The 22,084-nt window shown below is 51.7% G+C and overlaps 1 protein-coding gene across 1 annotated transcript; it reads left to right on the top strand.

Annotated features, from left to right (window-relative positions):
- The first annotated feature begins 4,256 nt into the window (after window positions 1–4,256).
- Window positions 4,257–16,351, top strand: KIF18B (kinesin family member 18B). The gene is made up of 15 exons (XM_052658374.1): window positions 4,257–4,575; window positions 5,088–5,245; window positions 5,572–5,676; window positions 5,886–5,996; window positions 6,077–6,274; window positions 6,721–6,897; window positions 7,509–7,583; window positions 7,723–7,823; window positions 8,449–8,635; window positions 9,005–9,120; window positions 12,354–12,559; window positions 12,794–13,319; window positions 14,231–14,320; window positions 14,845–14,948; window positions 16,242–16,351. Exons 1-15 carry the CDS (start codon window positions 4,257–4,259, stop codon window positions 16,349–16,351), a joined length of 2,583 nt encoding a protein of 860 aa, XP_052514334.1.
- Window positions 16,352–22,084: the final 5,733 nt, after the last annotated feature.

The following is a 22,084-nucleotide window of genomic DNA, read 5'->3' as shown; positions in this document are numbered from 1 at the left end:
TTGCCTGGTCACAGGAGTGGAGTTCCTAGGAATTGCCTGGCAGACCACTGGTTAGGACTCCGTGCTTTCACTGCCAAGGGCCCAGGTTCGATCCCTGGTCAGGGTACTGAGATCCTGCAAGCTGTGTGGTGAAACCAAAAAAAAAGTGAAGTTCCCTGGAGGTGGGAATGCGAGGATAGGAAACAGGCATTCTGAGTGTCGAAAATTAGGTCCAGTCCATTTATCTGAAAGTGTTTGCAGAAGGCGTAATGCTAGTTACATGAAAGGGATTATAATTATCATACAAACATAAGGGACCATTACAACAGTGTGAGCATGAGAGCGTAGTATATAATGTCATTATGAGGCATTGTAGCAGGCTCTATGGCCAGACTGCCTGGGTTGGAACTAGGATTCCAACCCCTACCACTGGGGATCTTGGGCAAGTTGTTTAACCCTTTCTGTCTCAATTTTGTCCTTGAAAAATGACTGAGAATAGTATCTATTAGAACTTACCTGGCAGTTCAGCAGTTAAGACTCCCTGCTTGCACTGTGAGGTTTCAATCCCCTGGTCTGGAAACAAAGATGCCTCATGCTGCCAGGTGTGGCCCCAAAGTAAAAAATAGATAAATAATAATAATAGTATCTATCTTGTGGGGTTGCAACAGAGTCGAAAGGAGATGAAAAGTGTAAGGTGTCCAGAACGGTTCCTGAGTGGACACTTAACCTATTATGTTTATTATTGTGATGGCCTGATGGCTGAGACAGGAATAGAATTAATTACTCAAAAAGATAATCATTGGTTGACATCTCTGTTCTGTGTGGGAAGAAGTTGGGACGTTTAGGGGTGAAGGACAAGAGTTTGAAATCAACTCAGTTGTGCCTCATCCCCCAAGGGAAGCATAAGTTGTTTGCTGGAGTATTAGGTAGAAATCCCACGTTTCTTTCCTGCATGACCTTGGTCATGGTGACCCGTTGGCAGAACTTAGTCTTTCCTAGGAAAGCATTCATCTATCCCTATCCCCCCAACCTTGAACAGCTCCCCCCCAATCCCCACGGCCTTTTCTTATCCCTGTTAATATATTCCTGGACTTGAGCTGAACTTTTCCAGGAATATCTGTGATTCCTGCATTCCAGAAATTCCATCTCTACCCTTGGTAGGCTGGCTTGAAGGAGAAATGAAAAAAGCACACAGAAAGGTCTGAGGGGAATTCAAGAGGGAATACATAAATAAGCTTTTGAAATGACTACCAGGGCAACATTAGGAAATCTATCCATGTCACCCTCTACAGGAACAGACTAAAGGAGAAACACCATGTGATCATCTTAGCAAGTGCCAAAAAAGCATTCGATAAAATTTAGCACCCATTCCTAATGGGTAGTGGAGGTGGGGGGGAACTAAATATAGAAGAGCTAAAAATAGAAAGTAGCTGTCATTATTTACAAACTTATCATCATTTAATTGAAAACCTAAGAGAATCAATGACAATCTAATAGAACTCATAAGGGAGTTCAACAAGGTGGCCAGATACAAGATCCGCATATACGAGATCCGCATACAGAAATCGGTAGCTTTCCTACGTTCTGGCAAAACGAATTAGAAAATGTAATTTTTAAAAGAGGCTATTTCCAATATAGCAAAGACTGTACAGTAACTATTTGTAAATCTATCGAGAAATTTACAAAATTTATGTGAGGAAAATAATAAAATTTTACTGAAGATTATAAAGTTGTGAATGATGAAAAGAGATACAATATTCCTATATGGGAAGACTTCATATTGTAAAGATGCTAATTCTCATATTAATCTATAAATTCAAAATAATTCCAATTAAAATCTTAGCAGGGTTTTTCATAGAACTTCATAAGCTGACTCTAAAATCATATAAAGATAAGCTGCCCAAGAATGACCAAGAAAAAGAACAGTAAGGTGATATAGAACCACAATAATTACAACAGTGAGTTACTGGAAAAGGAGAACAGAATGGGGAATCCAGAAACAAATTAATGTTTACATGAGAATTTAGTTATGTTAAATGTGGCATTTAAATTAGTGGAGAGTGAATGCACTGTTTAATAAATGATCTTGAGATAATTGCTTGCCATTTGGAAAGAAAAGATATTTAGAAATATTCTCGTACCATTCACACACACAAAAATAAATTCCATCTGGATAAAGACCTAAATGTAAGAAAGGAAAAGTACTAGAAATATTTTTTTTAAGTGTTTATTACTTTGAGGAAGGACTGTCTTCTTAAATATGACATAAAAATAACAAAAGAAGAGGTTGACATATTTGACCATTTGAAAATTGGAAATTTCAAGTATGGCCGGAGTAGGATATTTCTTCAAGAATGCATAGTTGGGGTACCTCCCTGGTGGTTCAGTGGCTAAGACTCTGTGTTCCCAATGCAGGTGGCTCAGGTTCAGTCACTGGTCAGGGAACCAGATCCCGCGTGCCACTAAATGGTTTGCATGCCGCAACTAAACATCCCACATTGCCAAAATGAAGATGGAAGATCCTGCATGCTGCAACTAAGACCAGGAGCAGCCAAATAAATAAATAAAAATAGATATTAAAAAAAAAAAGAATACATGATTGATTTAATGCCAAGAATAATATCAAGTAATTTACCACGCCAACAAAATAAAGGAGAAAAAAAAGCATATAATCATATCAGGAGATGCTGAAAGAGCATCAGATAAAGTTCTAGATATTCCTGGTAACAACTCTGAGTAAAAATAAGAACAGATGAAATTACTAATATGATAATGACCTATTTGTCTAAAAGTCAAAAACTAATATCTCTATAGTGAAGCAGTAAAGATCAAGATCCTTTAAGATCAAAAACAAGACAGGGGTGCCTATTTTCACCATTAGCATTTAACTCAAGGGAATGCAATAGATGATAAATGAAATATTTAGTATAATTGTGGAGAAGAAAGGGTAAAAAAATTATTTTCTGATATATAATTGTGTACTCAGAAAACTCAAGTAAGCTCTAATAAAAAACAGTTGAAATTAATAAGAGAGTTTGAGGATTGTAGGTAAAAGGCAAATATGTAAAAATCAATCTGTTTTTCCCTACTAGTGTTTACCGCTTGGAAATAGAGATTGGGGAAGGTATTCCATTCATAATAGCAATTAAGTTCATAAAGTACTTGGGAATTATATTAAAAGAACAATGATATTAAAAAAAGAAAAAGAAAATATCTGAATCTACAAAAAATACCTGAACAAATCAACAGGTAATAGCCATGTTCTTATATGAAAACATCTAATATAAAATAAATATGTAAATTTAATATTGATTCCAATTGTAATCCCAGCTAGGTTTTTTGAGGGGGAATTGGTTCTGAGATGGAGATGGAATTGATAAAGATATTCTTAAAGTCAAATAGAAAAAAAAAAGATTGAAAATAGCCAAGAAAATCATGAAACAGTAATCTGGGGGTAGGGTTAGGTCTGGCCTTGCTGGACAAGAAGCAACTGTGGGGACTTCCCTGGTGGTCAGTGGTTGGGACTCCATGTTCCTATTGTGGGTGGCTGGGTTCGACCCCCAGTCAGGGAAACTGTATCCCGCATGTCACAACCAAGACCCACTGTGGTCAAATAAATGAATAAAAAAAATTTTTTTAAGGAATGGTGTTCCTTTTAAAAAGATTGTGTTGGCACAGGAATAGACAGATTAGTGGAACATAATAGAAAGCCCACCTATACAGTCACTTGGATGTGGCAAAGGTGGTATTTCAAGAGAAAAAGATTTGTGCTATGCTGTTCTTAGGAGCTCAGTTGTGTCTGACTCTTTGTGACCCCATAGACTGCAGCCCGCCAGACTCCTCTGTCCATGGAGATTCTCCAGGCAAGAATACTGGAGTTACTATACCCTCCTCCAGGGGATCTTCCCAACCCAGGGATTAAACCCAGGTCTCCCACTTTGCAAACGGATTCTTTACCATCTGAGCCACCAAGGAAGCCCAGGAATACTGGAGTGGGTAGCCTATCCCTTCTCCAGGGGATCTTCCCTACCCAGAAATCGAACTGGGGTTTCCTGCATTGCAGGCGGATTCTTTAGCAGCTGAGCTACCAGGGAAGAAGAAAGATATTTGTTAGTGATTGGTGCTGGCATCAATATTTTTATTCTCTCAAGGTATAAAACGGAGATGAGCTATAGAGGAGGTGGGAGAAGGTCCCTGAATACTAGACTGAGGGATACCCGGTCAGGCCTGAGTCAGATTGGGCCTCATCGCCATCGCCTCTGTGCCCAGGTGTTGCCATGGTGATGGCGGTGGAGGACAGCATGTTGCGGGTCGTGGTGCGTCTGCGGCCCCCGACTCCGAAGGAGCTGGAGAGTCAGCGGCGGCCTGTGGTTCAGGTGGTAGACGAGCGTGTGCTGGTGTTCGACCCTGAGGAGCCCGATGGGGGCTTTCTTGGCCTGAAATGGGGCAGCGCCCAAGATGGCCCCAGGAAGAAGGGCAAAGACCTGACGTTTGTCTTTGACCGGGTCTTTGGTGAGACGGCCACCCAACAGGATGTGTTCCAGCACACCACCCACAGCATCCTGGACAGCTTCCTCCAGGGCTACAACTGCTCAGGTGAGCCGGCCTGCCCCTCTGCTGGGCACCAGATGAGGAAGGCTCTGGCCCTGCCTTCTCTGTGGGCCCCTCAGTCTTCTCTGATGTGGGGGCCACTCTGCTGGGCCCTGGGATACAATAGGTCAGACAGACAGGGTTCCTGCCCTCTGGATGCTTACAGTCTAGGGCGGGGAGAAGACACGTCACAAAATCACACCTGCAAGGGTGTGCTTATCAACTGATTCCATAGAGGAAGCTACCCAGGCTGCAGAAGGTGCCCTGAGGAAGGGATGGATAAGCTTCCACCCGCGGTGGAGACCCCTCTGCCCTCACGTCCACAGGCCTACAGGGGGACCAGGAATGGACACGGAGAACTCGACAGCTGGGAACCTGGGGGCTGCGGGTGGGTGGGAGCAGTGCAACCATGCACGTGGAAGGAAGCAAAGGGGTTTGGAGGAGAAGAGGGGCTGACCGGATGAAAATGCACTGGGGGAGCCCTCTCACCACCCTCCTCCCTACTCTGTCCTCTCTAGTGTTTGCCTATGGGGCCACTGGGGCCGGGAAGACACATACCATGCTGGGAAGAGAGGGGGACCCTGGCATCATGTACCTGACCACCATGGAGCTGTACAGAAGACTTGAGGCCTGCCGGGAAGAGAAGAGATTCGAGGTGCTCATCAGCTACCTGGAGGTACGGCTGTTGGCGCCCCAGGACGGGGCAGCCTCATCCCTCATTCTCACAACCACCTGAAGAGGGAGTGGGGTGGAGCAGGCAGGAGGGGCAGAGGGTAGTAGGAATTGGGAGGACGGGGGCCCAGAGGGCGGACACAGCTCCAAGAGAGACTGCGTGTGAACTGACCCTAGTCGTCACATTACGTCATCTCGCCAGGGTCATTCACCAAGCATGTCTTGTCATTTTCTCTGGCCCAGGAACTCTGCCCTCCCCCAGCCCCCTAGGGGAGAGACTTCCTGACCAGCCTCTCCACCAGGCCCCTCCTTGGCTTCCTTTCTCCTCAGGTGTACAATGAGCAGATCCACGACCTCTTGGAGCCCAAGGGGCCCCTTGCCATCCGTGAGGACCCCGACAAAGGGGTGGTGGTACAAGGACTTTCCTTCCACCAGGTAAGACTTGGGCTTAGGTGGGACGGGCAGCCCCACTGGTCCTCTGGGATCCCCTCACCAGGAAGTTTGGGGATGTCCTGGATCCTGTCGGGGGGGCAGTGGCGATAGGTGATAGTGGGGTGACATTGGTTCTAAAGAGCTGCCCTTCTGCTGGGGAAAAGTCCTGGTTGGAGAGACCACAGCCCCCGCCCTTCGTGTCTCCTCTGCAGCCAACCTCAGCTGAGCAGCTGTTGGGCATGCTGACCCGGGGGAACCGTAACCGCACACAGCACCCCACTGATGCCAACGCTACATCCTCCCGCTCCCATGCCATCTTCCAGGTGAGCAGGGACCACCGGCCAGGATCTGAGTTTGGACTCCTGGTGGCCAGCATTCCCTCACCCTGGCCTTCTGCCCCCAGATATTCGTGAAGCAGCAGGACCGGATCCCAGGTCTGACCCAGGCCCTTCGCGTGGCCAAGATGAGCCTCATCGACCTGGCGGGCTCGGAGCGGGCATCCAGCACCCACGCCAAAGGGGAGCGGCTACGGGAGGGAGCCAACATCAACCGCTCGCTGCTGGCTCTCATCAATGTCCTCAATGCCCTGGCGGACGCAAAGGTAAACCCGCACGGAGCCAGGCTCCTCCCCAGGGCAACAACCCAGTGCCAAGGACGAGGGTCCCTACCTCCAGCCCTGGGCCAAGATTCCCTGGTGGTCCAGTGGTTAGAACTCGGTGCTTTCACTGTAGTGGCCCGGGTTCAATCCCTAGTTGGAGAACTAAGATCTTGCAAGCCCAGTAGCTTAGTCAGAAAACAAAACAAAAGCAAAAACAGGGACTTCTCTGGAAGTTTAGTGGCTAAGACTCCATGCTCCCAATGCAGGGGACCTGGGTTCCATCCCTGGTCACGAAACTAAATCCCGCGTGCCACAATCAAGACCCAGTGTAGCCAAATAAATAAATTTAAAAATATATATAAATACCCCCCAAAACCCCAAAGCTATCGAGTCTCAGCCTGGGTCTGTCTAGCCTAGATACTCACTCCACACCCGCCCCCCGTCCCCAGGGCCGAAAGTCTCACGTGCCGTACCGGGACAGCAAGCTGACCCGCCTCCTCAAGGACTCCGTCGGGGGCAACTGCCGAACGGTGATGATCGCTGCCATCAGCCCCTCCAGCCTGACCTACGAGGACACCTACAACACCCTCAAGTATGCCGACCGGGCCAAGGAGATCAAACTCTCGGTGCGTGCCAGCCGGGACGGCCAGCCTGGGGTGGGGGTGTAGGGGTGTCGGGGGAGCCCCCAGACTGGGCGGAGGAGGGGACAGGACCCACCGGCTTCCTCCAGCACCTGGAGCGAGCATTCCCGCAAGGCCCAGAGGAGAGGTGACCCAATCTTCGTCCTTCAAATACCACAGCACTGGGATGGTTGAGGCTGAATTATCTCAAGAGGAAGGCAACAGAACGGAATGGCCGAGTGTCAGCCAGTGATCTTTGTCAGATTTGTTTTTAGCAGCAGGCCCTTATTTTTGGTAAAACAACATATGATGCAGATAGAAGCAGAGTTGCCTGGTTTCCCCTGCCTCCCGCAGGGAGCCCCGGGGCTCCCGGATCCACTGCTGCAAAGCCCCTGGGCTGGGGAGAGTGTATAGGTCAGGGAGCCCGGGGTCTCAGGGTCAAATGCAAGCTCTCCTCCTGCTGTGTTAGGTGAGCCCCTGGCCTCCCCATTTCCTCAGTCCTGAGGGTGAGCAGCCGGGGTGTGAGTAAGGTGCCTAGCAGTGTCTGGCTGTTGGAAGTAGTTGCCAAAAGCTGCTTTGAATAAACAAACAGATCTCTCCCCTGTGTCCCACCTCAGCTGAAGAGCAACGTGATCAGCCTGGACTGTCACATCAGCCAGTATGCCACCGTCTGCCAGCAGCTCCAGGCTGAGGTGAGGAGCCGCCTGGGGAGCTTGACCGGGGGGCAGGGCACTCAGAGGGCAGGCCAGGAGCACCGGGGTGCTGCCAGGGTGCTCTGCCACCACCCTGCGCTCAGCCGGTGCTCTGAGGGGATGGGCCGCTTTGTTCCAGGTGGCCGCCCTGAGGGAGAAGCTCCGGGTATATGAGGCAGGAGCCCAGGCCCCACCGCACGGCCCTCCACGGTCCCCCGAGCCAGGTGCTCCGCACCAGCCGTGAGTTCTGTCACCCTATCCTGCCCTGTCCTTTCCCCAGCCTGTGGAGGGCTAGGACTCCTCGACTCTGTTCTGGCACCTGGGGTTAGGGATTCTCATTCAGTGCTCAGCACTCTGATTGTCACCTAGAATGTTCTGTGCTGGAGGAGTAAATCACACCCCAGTCCATATAAGCAGCATCTGCTGTTCACAAGAAGGTGCGTTCAAGGAGTGGGTGTCATTGTTTTCCGGGCTTCCCAGGTGGCACTACTGGTAAAGAACCTGCCTGCCAATGCAGGACATGTAAGAGAAGCGGGTTCGATCCCTGGGTTGGGAACATCTGGTGGAGGGCATGGCAACCCACTCCAGTATTCCTGCCTGGAGAATCCCATGGACAAGGAACCTGGCGGGCTACAGTCCATGGGGTCGCAAAGAGTTGGACACGCCTGAAGTGATTTAACGTGCCCGCACGTTAAACCAGAAAATCCTTGACTCCTTCTTCACCCTCAGCTACTACCCACCTGTTACTTGAGCACCCAACCCCTTACAGACTCTGTACCACCTGAAGCCACAGAGATCCTGCCCCGCCCTGCTTTTCCCACTTGCCCCTGCTTCACACCTCACAAACCTCTCCTTTCCTCCTTAGCCTCCCCAGCTGCCCCTCACCATCCCACCTCCCCAGCCAGCCCCGCACCCCAGAGCTCCAGCCAGGGTCAGCAGTCCTTCAAGAGGAGAGCCTGGGATCAGAGGCCCCAGGGGAGAAGGTGATGGACGGGAACTCCTCAAATAGGGAGCAGCCCCCAGAAGATAAGGATGAAGGCCCGGCCAAGGAGGTAGGGCTTGGAGCTGATGGAATACTGGAAGAAAATCCCCTCCCCCAACTCATGGGTCCCTTCGGTCCTGGCTTCTCTGCTTGGATGGCTTATATCTCAGTCATTGGAAGACTTTCAGATTCTGTGCAGGAAGAACTAGTCAGATCCGGTGTGTCTGAAAGCAGGGAGCCTGTGTATTACCAGAAGGGGAGGAGGGAGGGAGGACCTGAACTGGGAGAGAGAAGGACCCTACTAGGACCAAGTCATTCCGGGAGCTGTCATTCCCGCTCTTGGAGGATGGGTGGGTTTTAGGAGCTGTGCAGGTAAAGCGAGGGAGGCCACCCTGGGCTCTCTACCTGTGACACTCTTCCTCTCCAAATTCCAACCCAGGTGCCGGAACAGAACCTCAGACACCCTTCGCCCAGGTCCCCTGACCTGACCATGCAGCCCAAGCCAGTCGTGGACCCCCTTCCACCACCAAACCTGGACAGGGACCATTCTAAGCAGTAGGTATCTTCTTGCTCCTCTCCAGACTCCAAAGCAGGCGGTGATGGGTTCCAGGCCCCCTGGAAGGAGAAAAGTGAAAGTCGCTCAGTCGTTTCTGACTCTTTGCAACCCCACAGACTGTAGCCTGCCAGGCTCCTCTGACCATGGAATTCTCCCTGGAAGGAGAAGTGGTGCCAAGCATATCACAGAAGCTCTGTTTGTGTTTTAGTTAAAGAGGCAGGTCTTTATTTTTTTGGCTGCGCTGGGTCTTCATTGCTGCACATGGGCTTTCTCCAGTTGAGGCGAGCAGTGAATATTCTTCATTGCAGAGGCTTCTCTTGTTGCAGCTCGTGGGCTCTAGAGAGCAGGCTCAGTAGTTGTGGTGCACGGGCTTAGTTGCTCCAAGGCATGTGGGATCTTCCCAGATCAGGGATCAAACCCCGTGTCCCCTGCATTGGCAGACGGATTCTTAACCACCACACCAGGGAAGTCCAAGAGGCGAGTCTTTCGTCGTCCAATTGTCCCATACCTGCTGTCAACAATTTGAGATTATCGCCTACTCTGTTTACGTAGCAGCCTCTCTTTATTACTCTGTGTAGCTGGCAGTTTGACAAGAGGGAAGCAAAACACCAAATTCCATCCAGACAGCTGGCGAATGCCAAGGTAGGGCAGGGCTGCCTGGGGCTGGAGCTATGCTTTCCAGTTTAAGGGCCAAGCTGCCCGTGCTCAGCCAAGAGAAGTTGGGCAGCCGCTAAGGATGGGACAGCCTTCCTGAGTCAGGTGTTCGTCGTCTGTCTCATTGACAGATTGACTGAGGCTATTTCTCCTCAGAAGTAAATACAAACCCAGAGAGAAATGGCTTTTGGACCATTCTTTCTGTGCTTAATAGAGAGGTGCTGCTAGTATTTTCTTCCTTGGCCCCCAGAACATAAATCCTTTGCCACTTAGCTTTGCTGCTGCCAACCCGACACCTCCCTCCACAGCACGCCTCACGCTAGGCAGTGTATTTAAAGCTTCTGGACAGAAGGGCCTATTTAATTTTATTTCTTGTTGAGGAGTATCTGTTCCCGACTCAGCAAAAATGCTGCAGCCTGAATAATCAGTGACTTATTATCTGTCTCCTGCTGCCGACTCCCCAGGGCCCAGGAGTGGCAGGAATGTACTGGCAGGATGTCCCCTGGGCCCCCAGGGAACAACCACGGGCTGCCACTGATGACTCAGGGTCTCTTGGCCTGGAGTCCTCTGTTGCGAAGACAGGGGACACCAGGGTTCTCATTTCTGCTTTGCCTCTGATTTTGTGGTTTCTGACAAGTGGCTTCAACCTTGGCTATGATTTGGGCATCACGGTCCAGAGCTAAAAATGTTGTTGTTGTTTAGTTGCTAAGTCCTGTCTGACTCTTTTGCTCCCCCATGGACTATAGCCCACCAGGCTCTTCTGTCCATGGGATTTCCCAGGCAGGAATACTGGCGTGGATTACCATTTCCTTCTCCAGGAGATCTTCCCGACCCAAGGATCAAACCTGCGTCTCCTACATTGGGAGGCAGGTTCTTTACCACTGAGCCACTAGGGAAGCAGAGCTAATAACAGATACTAAAAAAAGTGATGGGAGACCCAAAGTATCAGGGGTTGTGGAACATTCTAGATCCGCAGCCCCTGATACTTGGGAACACCCTAACAACCAGATAATCGAAAGTAATTTCACTTTGACTTTAGAATTTAGAATCTTAGACCACTGGGACACTGAGTAGATTTTAGATTTTCCAGTTCAGTGGTTTTGCAGAATTTTTTTTTTAGCAGCAAAGCCCTGTCTTCAAATGAAATCTTATCCTGAGGTCTAATATGTAGAACAGATAAAGCAGAGCTGTTCCATTAAAAATGTCCTCTGATGGGTTTCTTGAAACCTAAATTGAAAACTCGTGGTATAGACCAGCTCCCCGTTTGCCAGGGCTACAGGACAAGAGGGACGGAGTCAGACCTGGTCATCTGACAGCCAGGTTAGACCGTTTGTCCCTAGATCCCCACTTTTCCCAGTTGTCTTATTTTCATATGATTTGTGGCTCAGGCAGATATGGAATGAGTTTCTGCAGTGTCCTTTTTAATTTATATCCTGCCTTCTTTCACAGGGGCCTGGAGGCTGTTTTATAAAATGAGTTTGGGCTCCCTGTGCACACACTGAGGGCAGAGGAGGGGGCTCAGAGATGCCCAGGCAGGAAGTGCTACCCAAGGATACATGATTGGCCATGAATCATCCCCACCGAGATAATTGTGTTTATTCTTTTATCATAGGTGTGCCTCACAGAAAGAAAATTTGCTTTATTAGAATCTAAATTTATAACATCAATAATCACATTATCCTCGTAATTTCCTTTAAATAGCCCCTCAGTGCATGCAAAGTACATGTTAATACACACACACTCTTTTCAGGATCCCAATTGTTAAATAGAAAGTGCAGGCTGAATGCATTTTTGAGGGTCTCCTCAGAACCAAGATCAACACGGCCTGTCTTATTTAATCTCCTCTTACCCTAATGAGGTAGACGGCATGATTATTATTATTATAGAATACAATAATTAGCTAACCTTACAGTGCTGAGTATGTACCAAGTACTCATTAAACAGTTTATATCTAAAATAACCCATCTGGAGACTTTGCTGGAGTCTGGTGGTTAGGACTCTAAATTTTCACTGCTCAGGGTCCGGGGTTCAATCCCTGATCAGGGAATTAGGATCCCGCAAGCCGCCAGGCATGGTCAGAAATTTTAAAAATAACCCATTTCATCTTCCCAGCAACCCTATGAGGTAGCTGCCTGTGTTATCCTCATTTTAGGGATGTGGACACTGAGGGTGTGAGGTGATCCAGGGTCACACAGCTAGGAAGTGTTGGAGCTGGAATTTGAGCTGTTGGTCTGGCTTGAGCCGGCCTCTTCCCTGCGACCTCTCATGGCCCGTGGGAAATGGACTTACTCACAGCACTCGTAGGTGGCAGAGCTGAGAGGAAACTCAGAAGTTCCGAGGCCATTCACTCCCCTTTCCCCACTTCCCGAGTACCGTCTTTGTCAGGGGACATTTTTAGTGGGTGAAGCCTCCCACCCTTACCCACGGTCATCTCTGCCAGCCTTGGTCTTCAGCACAACTGGGAGGGTGATGAGGCTGGCCAGGCAGTCCCGTCAAGGCAGAAGGGGTCCAGTGTGTGTGTGCTGCTTACGGCCGAGAGAGCTGAGGCAGGGCGGGGACCCCCTTGCCTCTCTTCCAGGTTGGCCCTGAGGGTGCTGCGCCTGGCCCAGTGCCAGTATTCCCTGCTCCAGGCAGCCAACCTCCTGACCCCCGACATGATCGCAGAATTTGAGACGCTGCAGCAGCTGGTTCGAGAGGAAAATGCTGAGCCTGGAGGGGAGGCTTCTGGGGAGCCTGGCCCAGCCAGGAAGGCACCTCTGGCTCAAGAGCTGCGTTCAGAGTCAAGTGAGTCTCAGCCCTGCTCTGCTTCCTTCTGCCAAGGGGTGGCCACAGTCTCAGATGCATGGTTTGGTGGGAGGCTTTACCCCTGGGACCTTGGGCATCTGCACAGAGAGGCCCAGGAGTCACGCAGACCTGAGGAGTCAGGTGCTCCTGCCTGTCTCGTGTCTCCCCAGATTCTAGAAACTCTTCTCCCTTCAACCCCTGATCCCTCTCCGCACCCTCCTCCTCTCTGCCCAGAGTCTGCAGGATACTCGGGCCCTGTGACTCGGACCATGGCAAGGCAACTGAGTGCCCTCGCACACACTCTGGGGGTCCCGCGTGGGCCAGACTGCACTCCACCCCAGGCATCTCGGGAGGCCACAGAGAAGAAGAGGAGGAGACCGAGCCCCTCGGAGCCAGACAGCCCCCCAGCCCCAAAACTGGGGACCAAGCGCCAGCGCCAGTCCCTCCTGCCCTGCCTGAGGAGGGGGACCCTGCCTGAGGCTCGGCTTCCATGTGGGCCCAGCACCCCCACGGGGAAGAGGGCCCCCTCTCCCTGCCCATCCCCTCGCTTCTGCCCAGCTACCGTCATCAAAAGCCGGGTGCCCCTGGGCCCTTCCGCTCTGCAGAACTGCTCCACTCCTCTGCCCCTGCCCTCTCGGGACCTCAACGCCACCTTTGACCTCTCCGAGGAGCCCCTTGCAAAGCTGGGCTTCCACGAATGCGTTGGCTGGGACAGTGTGCCCCAGGAGCTGAACAGGCTGGATCAGCCCTTCATCCCCAGGTGAGTCTCCCTTCCAGCCTCCCAACAGGGGATCAGGGGTCAGCGAGGGCCAGAGGTGCTGTCAAAGGGAAGAGGAGACAGTCCGCTCTGAGTTGACTCTACGACTCTCTCCCTTTGGTCTGACCAGCATCCTGGCCCAGGGGAGCAGAGGATGAGTTTCTGTCGAGGTGTGGCTTCTCTTGGGGGTCCTGCCTTGTCTGTCTATACTTCAGAGCCACCAGCTCTGTGCTGGTTTGTGACATGCCCACAGTAGCTCACAGAAGCCCCCTGTCAGCAGGGAGTAGGAACTAACCCGGGGTGCCCACCCCACTCTCTTTTTCTGCATCACTCAGGCCTGGCCTGAGTTGTGTGTTCCTCTGAGAAATAGCTGTTTCCACCACTTCCACCCCAGATCCAGCCCAGCGTCTGGAACTGGGAAGGGAGGGAAATACTGAGAAAACTTCATTCGGCGTTTTCCAGTGGAAAGCTGCTCTCCCCCCTTGCCCTCTGCCTGCATGGCAGGGCAGGGGAGCAGCGGCCAGCTCAGGACCACAAACAGGCTGCAGACTAACCTGGACTCAGGAGGCCAAGGGTGGCAGGCTGCCCGCTACCCTCTATCCCTCCCACAGCCTGAACCCTCCTCTCGGTAACAAGCTCAGAGCCAGGCAGGTGCAAGGGTGAAACTGTCTGAACTCCAGTTCCCTGGACACGCCACAAACTGACACCTGGATGTTCTCCCGGAACAGGGCTGCCACTCAGCTGTCAGCCGAGGCCGAGTGAGGCAGGGAGAGGAATCCGCCTCCTAGGAGAAGGAAACCTCAGAGGTCATCCTGTCCACCCTCCCAGCCCCGCCAGCCCAGGCGCCGGAGAGGGGAGTGGCTGGCACCCGTTTCTGGTTCCCTTCTGATCCCTTCGTCTCCCTCCCTCCCCAGCGGCCCCATGCCCCTGTTCACCATGAAGGGCCCCAAGCCAGCATCTTCCTTCCCTGGGACCTCAGCCCGCAAGAAGAGGCGTGCTGTGAGGTGAGGTTGGGGGGATGTGTGGGGTGGGGGCAGAGAAAGAGCTTTTACCAGGGCAGCGGATGCCCAGGCAAACTACAGGCCTTGTGCGTGCATGTGCGTGTGCGTGTGTGTGTGAGTGGACCCCTTGGAGCCAGTAGTGTGGGAGTCTTGTGAGCAGGGCCAGCATCTGATTGTCTGACTGAGGGTCCCAAGTTCCTGCTATTATGGGATTATACTAGAGGTGGGTGTCTCCCCCCTTTGGTAAAGGCTGCGGGCCCCCTCTTCACGAGCGAGACATGTTCGTTGGATAACCCAGGCAGTGGACTACCCCACCCTTCACTGCTACTTCCCTTCCAAACCCCACTCAGCTCCCCTTCCTTTTGATGCTTAGTCTCCCCCTGCTCCCAAGGCTCGGTGTCTAGCTCTCACCACCACCACCCATCCCCCACCCCCACCCCCACCCCCACCCCACCCCCATAGTCCACAGACTTGGCTGTGACCTTCCCACCCTTCTTCCTTGCTTCCCTTCCTTCCCCCCACTGCAGTTCCTCCGTCTTCCGCTCACTGGGAGTCGCCCAGGGCTGCAGCCGCATCGCTCGCCTTCCCAGCACCACCCTGAAGAGGCCAGCTGGGCCCCTGGCAATCCCAGGTGACTGGCATTTGGGAGCAGGATGATCTGGGCCACAGTGGCAGATGGAGACAAGAAGTAGGAGGGGACAGGGTGGGCTGAGACCTGGGTGAGAGGAGGGCCTAGGGTCCTTCCAAGCACCTCAGTGACCCTAGTAGGAGGGGAGACATGGGTTTTGGGGTGGGGGAAGGGAATTGTGGGAGGTAGCCTCATTTTCTCCTTCCTCCCGACCTCCCCTCATCCAACTGGCCTGCAGAGACCCCCTCCAGTCCTCACTACCCTGGAAACCAGAAAAGCCAGGAGGAACTGATGGGGGTTAAGGGGGCACTGTCAGCTGGGAGCTGCTCCATCAAGGTGTCCTGACCGCCTGGCCCCTCTTGGTCCCTGGAGCCGCCTGCATCAGGAGCCCTGACCTGCCTTCCTGACTCAGAGCAATTAAGGCCAACACCCTCTTCCTTTATTAACAGTCCTCCCCCAGCTGTTCATTCTGCTTCTTACCCTCTTTATTAATCTCTTGTTACACTCAGCTTCTCAGTGTGTATATATTCATTTATGAGTGTTAACGTGTTGCTATTTGAAAGGGTGCTGCCATCATTCCCCCCTAGTTTATAATGCCCTCCAGGCAGGAAGCTAGCTATGGGGGGCTTTGTTTCCTAACCTCCTTCCCCCACCCCCCCACCCCCCCATCTAACACAGGGCTCTGTGCAGTGGAGGAGGGGTGAGCATGGGAAGAGGAGCAGATGGGGGAGAGTCCCAGCTTGCCTCTTCTTCCTGGCTCTTAGAGAAAGGCCTCTTCAGCCCCATCCCCCCAGCCTGAAGCAAGAGCCCAGCCCCCTGCAGCAGTCCTAACGATCATGCTGATAATGGTGCCTTGATTTCCAAATGAAAAGAGTTAATCATTTTTACCCTATTGTAAACAGGATACACACTCAGTGTAAGAAGAAGTGTAAACCTTAATGCTACCACCTTGATGTAAGAGCTATTAATACTTGGGTTTATATCCTCTGATCCTTTATTTCTGCATATATACACCCACATATATATAGGTGGATATATATTTTTTTATTATAATGATCAATAAACCATCTCCATCTTTGGTGTGTGTTTTTCTCTGTATACCTGGATAGAACACCAACCTCTTCTGACTCTAAGGCCTCAAGAAACTTTATTTTTTTGCCTTTGTGTCCTAGGGAGATGTGGGGTGTTAGTTCCCCAATCAGGGATCGAACCCTTGCCCCACTGCAGTGGCAATGCAGAGTCTTAACCACTGAACTACCAGAGAAGTCCTGAAACAATCTTTTTTTTCTTTTTAAGACGCATCTGGGTATAAAAACATCCCCGCTGTGCCTCCTTTTGCACCCTTCTGGGTGGGACCTGCCCCTTATTCTGCAGCACCACCTGCTACTAAAGGTCTCTCTGAGTGAGTGAAGGTGTGATCGTACTTGAAGGCTCATTCTATCCTCCTAAGCCTGGGTGTGAGTTGCGCCGAGTTCCACCATCAGGGAGAGCATTTCAGTGGTCCCCAGGTCTTAGTAAGACTCCAGGCTGAGCCCCCACCTGCTTGAACCCACCACAGTCCTCCTCCCTCTAGCTCCAAAAGTCCACTCCCCATGTCATTCGCGGCTCTCCTCTCCACTCACTCGGATTGTGACAGTTCAACCCAAGTTTACCTCTGTCTCCCCAAGAAGACGTGCCTGACTATGAATGAATAGCGTAAACAAAATTACAGGAATCTTGTGTTTAAATTGCTTCTGAAAACAAACATGTTAAAGGCATTTAGCACTTTGTGAGTAGTGTGTAAATAATGCTGCTTATTTCAAACTGCTCTGGGGGTGCCTGCTCCCCTTTTACCTGGGGCACCCCTCCTTGCTCAGTTTCCATGCCTTTTTGGAGGAGCGGAGCATGCAAAGGGGTACCTTGCATTCCTTCTGGCTGTAGGCAGCTCACAACTTCATGACCTTACGCAGTATAATGAGGAAATGGACAGAAAGGTTAACAAAACGTGCCCGGAGTTAGATGGCAAGTGGCAGCTTCAGGACTCATACCGGAGTCTAGTTGGATCTATGCATGACACCGAGCTGCTTCCCTTTAGAAGTGAGCAGACGTCATTTCTTTCCGCGAGCTGGGATTTCCTCCTCTCCAATTAGTCTTAATGAGTTTTTTCCCTCTGTGTACCATGTCCCACAGACGCAGTCACCGCCTCACATCTGGAGCCCCCAGCGGCCTGGTGTGACGCCTTGACCTGAGGAGGCCTCGCTTCCTGCTGGTTGGATCGACATTGAATAACTTCCACATTTCCTGGGGCCCTCACATACATTATCTCATTTGATCATCACCATCACCCCTGCAAGTGCAGAGGCAGGCAGGCACAGAGCAAAGCAGCTGGTAACCAGGGCCAGGAGGGCAAGCTTCGCACAACAGGCTCCGTTGTAGGAGGCTGAAGTCACTTGGGCTGGGGGCCGCTCACAAGGGGAAGAGGTCACTCTTGACAAGGTTGTTCTGCAGCCAACCATTTGCTAGGCAAACACCCATGGCTCCATGGTGCAAAATGTGCTCTAGGGTGACCCATTAAATGTACAAAGACTCCGCCGATGGAGTTAAGCATGTGGGCTCCTGGTCTCAATCGGGGGGTCAGGCTGAGGTGTCCAGCTCACAAGGAGGCAGCCTGGCTGGTTCAGGGAGCTGGCAGAGGCTAGGGGGTGGGGGGACAGCAAGCTGACAGCCAGCTCCCAGCTGACCTCCGTGGGCAGCGATGACACTGAGATCGGATTGTTCTCGCGTAGGGTCATCCATGAGAGGCGGCAATCGATGGCTCCCCCATCCGCTGCCCTAAGGCCCCCTCCCGCTTCAGCCTGCCAGCCTTGGCAGGGAGCGGGTGCTCGCTCTACTTCAGGGAGTTCAGAAGTTCTCCCTTCCCCTGATCTTCACACCCACCCCAGGCCCCGCAGCTCAGGTCTGGGTCCCACCCAGGGGCACCAATTCCGGCCCCAGTTCAGAGACCCAGGCTCAGTGCCAGGAGCTGCAGACAGAACGACATGAGTCAGGATGGAGTCCTTGTCACCTGTGCGTCAACTCAAACCTCCATCAGTGTCGGGACCTGTCGGGAGGAAGGGACTGGGCTTTTTCCACTGGGTCCTTCCCACACCCAGCCATTGGCTTGGCACCCACAGGGAACTTCATTACTGCATGGGGATCCTCCTTGGCAGCTGCTAAACTCAGGCATCCTGCCTCCCAGACCCCTCCTCATCAGTCTTCAGACTCCCAGAATATTCCTTTGGCTCTTAGGCTAAGTTTGGGGGATCCTGGTTCCCAGATAGAATCTAGGTCCTGGCTGTGTTCCCCTTCTCCATGTTTTTTTTGGTGACTAGGAACCAGGAGGCCTTCGGATGGAATTTGTTGGGGGGAGGGGGGAGGAAGGAACCAGTCATGCCCAGGAACCTGGAGACCTTGGCTGTGTCTTCCAGCTCATCCCGGGGCTCTCCCCAGCTTGCCTGCAGTGCTGCCCTCCTAGCTCATCCTGTCCATTTGGAAGACCACTGGATTGGAAATAACACGCTGCCCGCCAGCCCTCTCCTCCCTCCAGGGACACATCTGGTCTCCGCCTCTTCCTCTCTCAAAGGGACGCAGTCAGCCAGGGAGATGGAAGGGAGCATGGCGCAGAGCAGATCAAAGAAAGCAATTAAAGAGCTGGTCTCAGAGTTAGAGGCTGGGAAGTGGGGGGCAGGCTGGAGCAGGCCCTGGCTGGGTGGGGAGATGGGGGCAGAGAAGGGCCCAAACTTATTAACCCCAAAGCAGCAGCCTGGCCCCTGGGTCTGTGAAGGTGAATGAGCTGATGCCTCCGAAAGGCTGAGGGACCGGAGAAGAGAAGGGGAAGGAGACTAGGTGTTCGGCTGAGAACCCTTCTGCAGCCACAAGAGTTGGATGCCTCTAACCTACAGGATGAGGCTGGGCACAGGCTCAGGATGGGAGAAGGAACCATCCCCGGCACAAGGCAGCCGTCCTCCAACAGAAGGATGTCGCCTGTCCTCAGAAGCTCCCAGCTGACAGTGAACCATGGATCCTCTGATCAGATGGGTCCCACCCAAGGAAAGAGGTGGCTTCTGTCTGTGGTTGCCTTTGTCTGAAGTGGGAGACCGACTCTACCCTTAGATGCATCCCAGTCTGATGATGACATAGACATAGCACTGGGAAGACCCCATCTACTGGGGGCCTTGTCCTTGGGAAGCCTCAGGTTCAAGTGTAGAAGAGATCCATCCCCATGGGAGATGTTGACACACCAAGAGGTTCTCAAGCCAATGGAACTGTGGGTCTCAAGTCCACAAGGTCTGGGAAGGGGCAAAGAAGGAAGGATAGAGCCCACTGGGGGAGTCAGGGAGATGAGAAAGCAGGGTGGGAAACAGTTTCTATTCAGTCTCCACTAGGACAGTGGGACCTAACTCTCACATGTTCCCTGGGAGACCCAAAGCTATAAACAACTAGTGGTCTGGAGTGAAGAGTGCTGACTCCCACCTTCTCTTCACTGGCTGCCACCTCCTCCCACACTGCCCTTTGTGGGGTGCCCCTGCCCACATGCTGTCCCTGCCCCAACCCCAATGGAGTCGACAGGACATGGCAGCTCCCCTGGAAGACCCAGCTCCCAGCCGTCCAGGCCCACCCCATCAGAGAAGTGCTAACACGGAAACAGGTAAAGCACTTGGTGCACGTGTGCCAAGTCACTCAGTCGTGTCTGACTCTTTGCAACCCTATGGACTGTAGCCTGCCGGGCTCCTCTGTCCATGGAGTTTTCCAGGCAAGACTATGGAATGGGTTGCCATTTCCTCCTCCAAGGGATCTTCCCAACCCAGGGATTGAACTCGGGTCTCGGGCACCTCCTGCATTGGCAGGTGAGTTCTTTACCACTAGCGCTAGCGCCACCCAGGAAGCCCCTGGTAGGTGTTATTAAACAGAAGCTAGGATTTGTCAAGCACCTGCTGTGTCTGGCTTTCACTGATAGTTATTCTTACAACTACCTTGGAATAAGTTTGTCTAGACCTCATTATACAGATGTGGAAATGGAGACTCAAAGAAGGTTCCTGAGTCATCCGCAATCATACAGCTATTGAATGGCCTTGCTCTCTCCCCTAGAGGGCGCTGCCATAGCAGTCAGAGGCAATTCTAGTGACCCCTCTTTTAGAGGTTTCAGAAAGCCTGATGCACTTTGGGGTTTTAGAAAGCCTGAGACCAGCTTTCTTCCTGCCTCCAAAGGGCTATGGCCACCAGGCCGCTCAGATCTGGGCAGCTCAGCACTGCCATCTAGTGGTCACTCAGTTCCCTTGCTCAAGGATGCGTCCCAGAGTGCATGGACTCTGGCAAGGGGTTGGCCAGAGACCCATGTTCCCTCCATCCCACTTATGCTTGCCAACTCCCATGCTGTGTCAGGCACTGGGAGAGCAGCAGGGAGTCAGTGGGCAGAGTCGAGGGGCAAAAGGGCCCCTTGAATTGGAGGCTGGCAAATTTGGAACATGCTGGGCACCTTTTGTGTGGGTGGAGGGTCGATCTGTCCCAGAAGGTACTTGGGCTATAGACAGGAGGTCATCCTGGAAGATTCTGATGTAGAGGATGGGCATAGCAAGTGAAAGGTCATCTTGTTCCCAACGCAGCTTGAATTGTCCCCAGCTCAGCTTGAAATAAGACCTGATTTGGCTGAAAGCTGTGGGGATGGGTGTCTAGGCATCCTCTTCCCAGAGCCAGCAGCGTTCTGCTGTCCAGTCCAGAAGGCCATCCAAGGACTGGCCTGAGGCTTTGCATAACGAGTCTTCCCAAGATTAGGGAAGCAGGAGAGGAGGTGCCATGGAGAATGGGGCTTCAGCCAGACAGGGAGGAGGCGAGTAGAGGTAGAGGCTGGGAGCTATGTCTACCTGGAGCAAATGTGCATCACAGTGTAATCTAGAACAAAGAGAGAGAGAGGACAGAACTGTGCAACAATAGGGCCTGGTTACAACCATGCATGGGCTTCCCTGGTGGCTCAGATAGTAAAGAATCTGCCTGCAATTCAGGAGACAGACCTGGGTTTGATCCCTGGCTTGGGGAGATCCCCTGGAGAAGGGAATGGCTACCCACTCCAGTATACTTGCCTGGAGAATCCCGTGGACTGAGGAGCCTGGCAGGCTATATAGTCTATAGGGTCACAAAGAGTCGGACACGGCTGAAGCGACTTAGCAGTCACACACATTTATGCACATGGTGGAAAACCATGCAACTGTTAAAATGATGATGGAGATAAATATTTATGGATATGAAAAGATGTTCACAACATATTGTCGAGGGAAAAAAAAGCAAATTACAAAATAATTTGTACAGCATGAGCCTACTTTTAAAAAATGAATTTATACATGTAGAAAAAAAATCTGTTTATATCTCCAGGTGGCAAAATGATGGCTAATTTTTTTATTCTGCTTATCTGTATTTTCTGATTTTTCTACAATGCATGTACATAAAAAGTAATGAAGTTTTGACAAACGACCATGGCCAAATCTGTCCACCACCTCTTTGCTTCTGTGTGTGAACATCACATAGATAAGGGCTGAGTGTAGGGATGTGTTTGAAGGAGAGATAGGGGTTGAAGATAGAGGGAGAGGATGCAGGTGGGTGACAGGGGCCCAGTGAGGTGGCTGAAGCGGGTGAAGAGGGGACCTCACCTGCTGCTGCTGAAACAAGCCTGTGTTTCACAAAAACAGTTTACTGAGCGTTCCTGACAAGCCCTTTCTGCTCTATTACAGCTTGTCCCTCCAGGACTGCTCTGTACTCATTTCAACTAGATTTCACTTGGACAAAGAGAGAAGGATACACTGTGACTTGCCTGGCAAGCTGGAAGAGCAGCCACTCTAAGCCACAGAGAGGAGTTGGGACAAGGGCTTGTCCCCAGCCTTGTTCTTCCTCTAAGGTCACTCCCCACCCCCATCCTTCCTCAGCTCCCCAAACCACAACAGGATCAAGTCACTGGGTACCCCCTTTCATGATTCCCCTCCCCGTGATACTGCTCAGGCCCAGCAGCAGACTCCGCTAAACAATTAGGAAGTCCCTGGTGGTCCAGTGGTTAAGACTGCGCTTCCAAGGCAGGGAATGCTGGTTCGATCCCTGGTTGGGGAACTGAGATGGCAGATGCTACGAGGCATAGC

The sequence above is a fragment of the Budorcas taxicolor genome, chromosome 19 (genome assembly GCF_023091745.1).
Source record: "Budorcas taxicolor isolate Tak-1 chromosome 19, Takin1.1, whole genome shotgun sequence".
Taxonomy (NCBI): domain Eukaryota; kingdom Metazoa; phylum Chordata; class Mammalia; order Artiodactyla; family Bovidae; genus Budorcas; species Budorcas taxicolor.
Note: the sequence above shows the minus strand (reverse complement) of the source record. Positions and strands in the feature narration are given on the sequence as shown.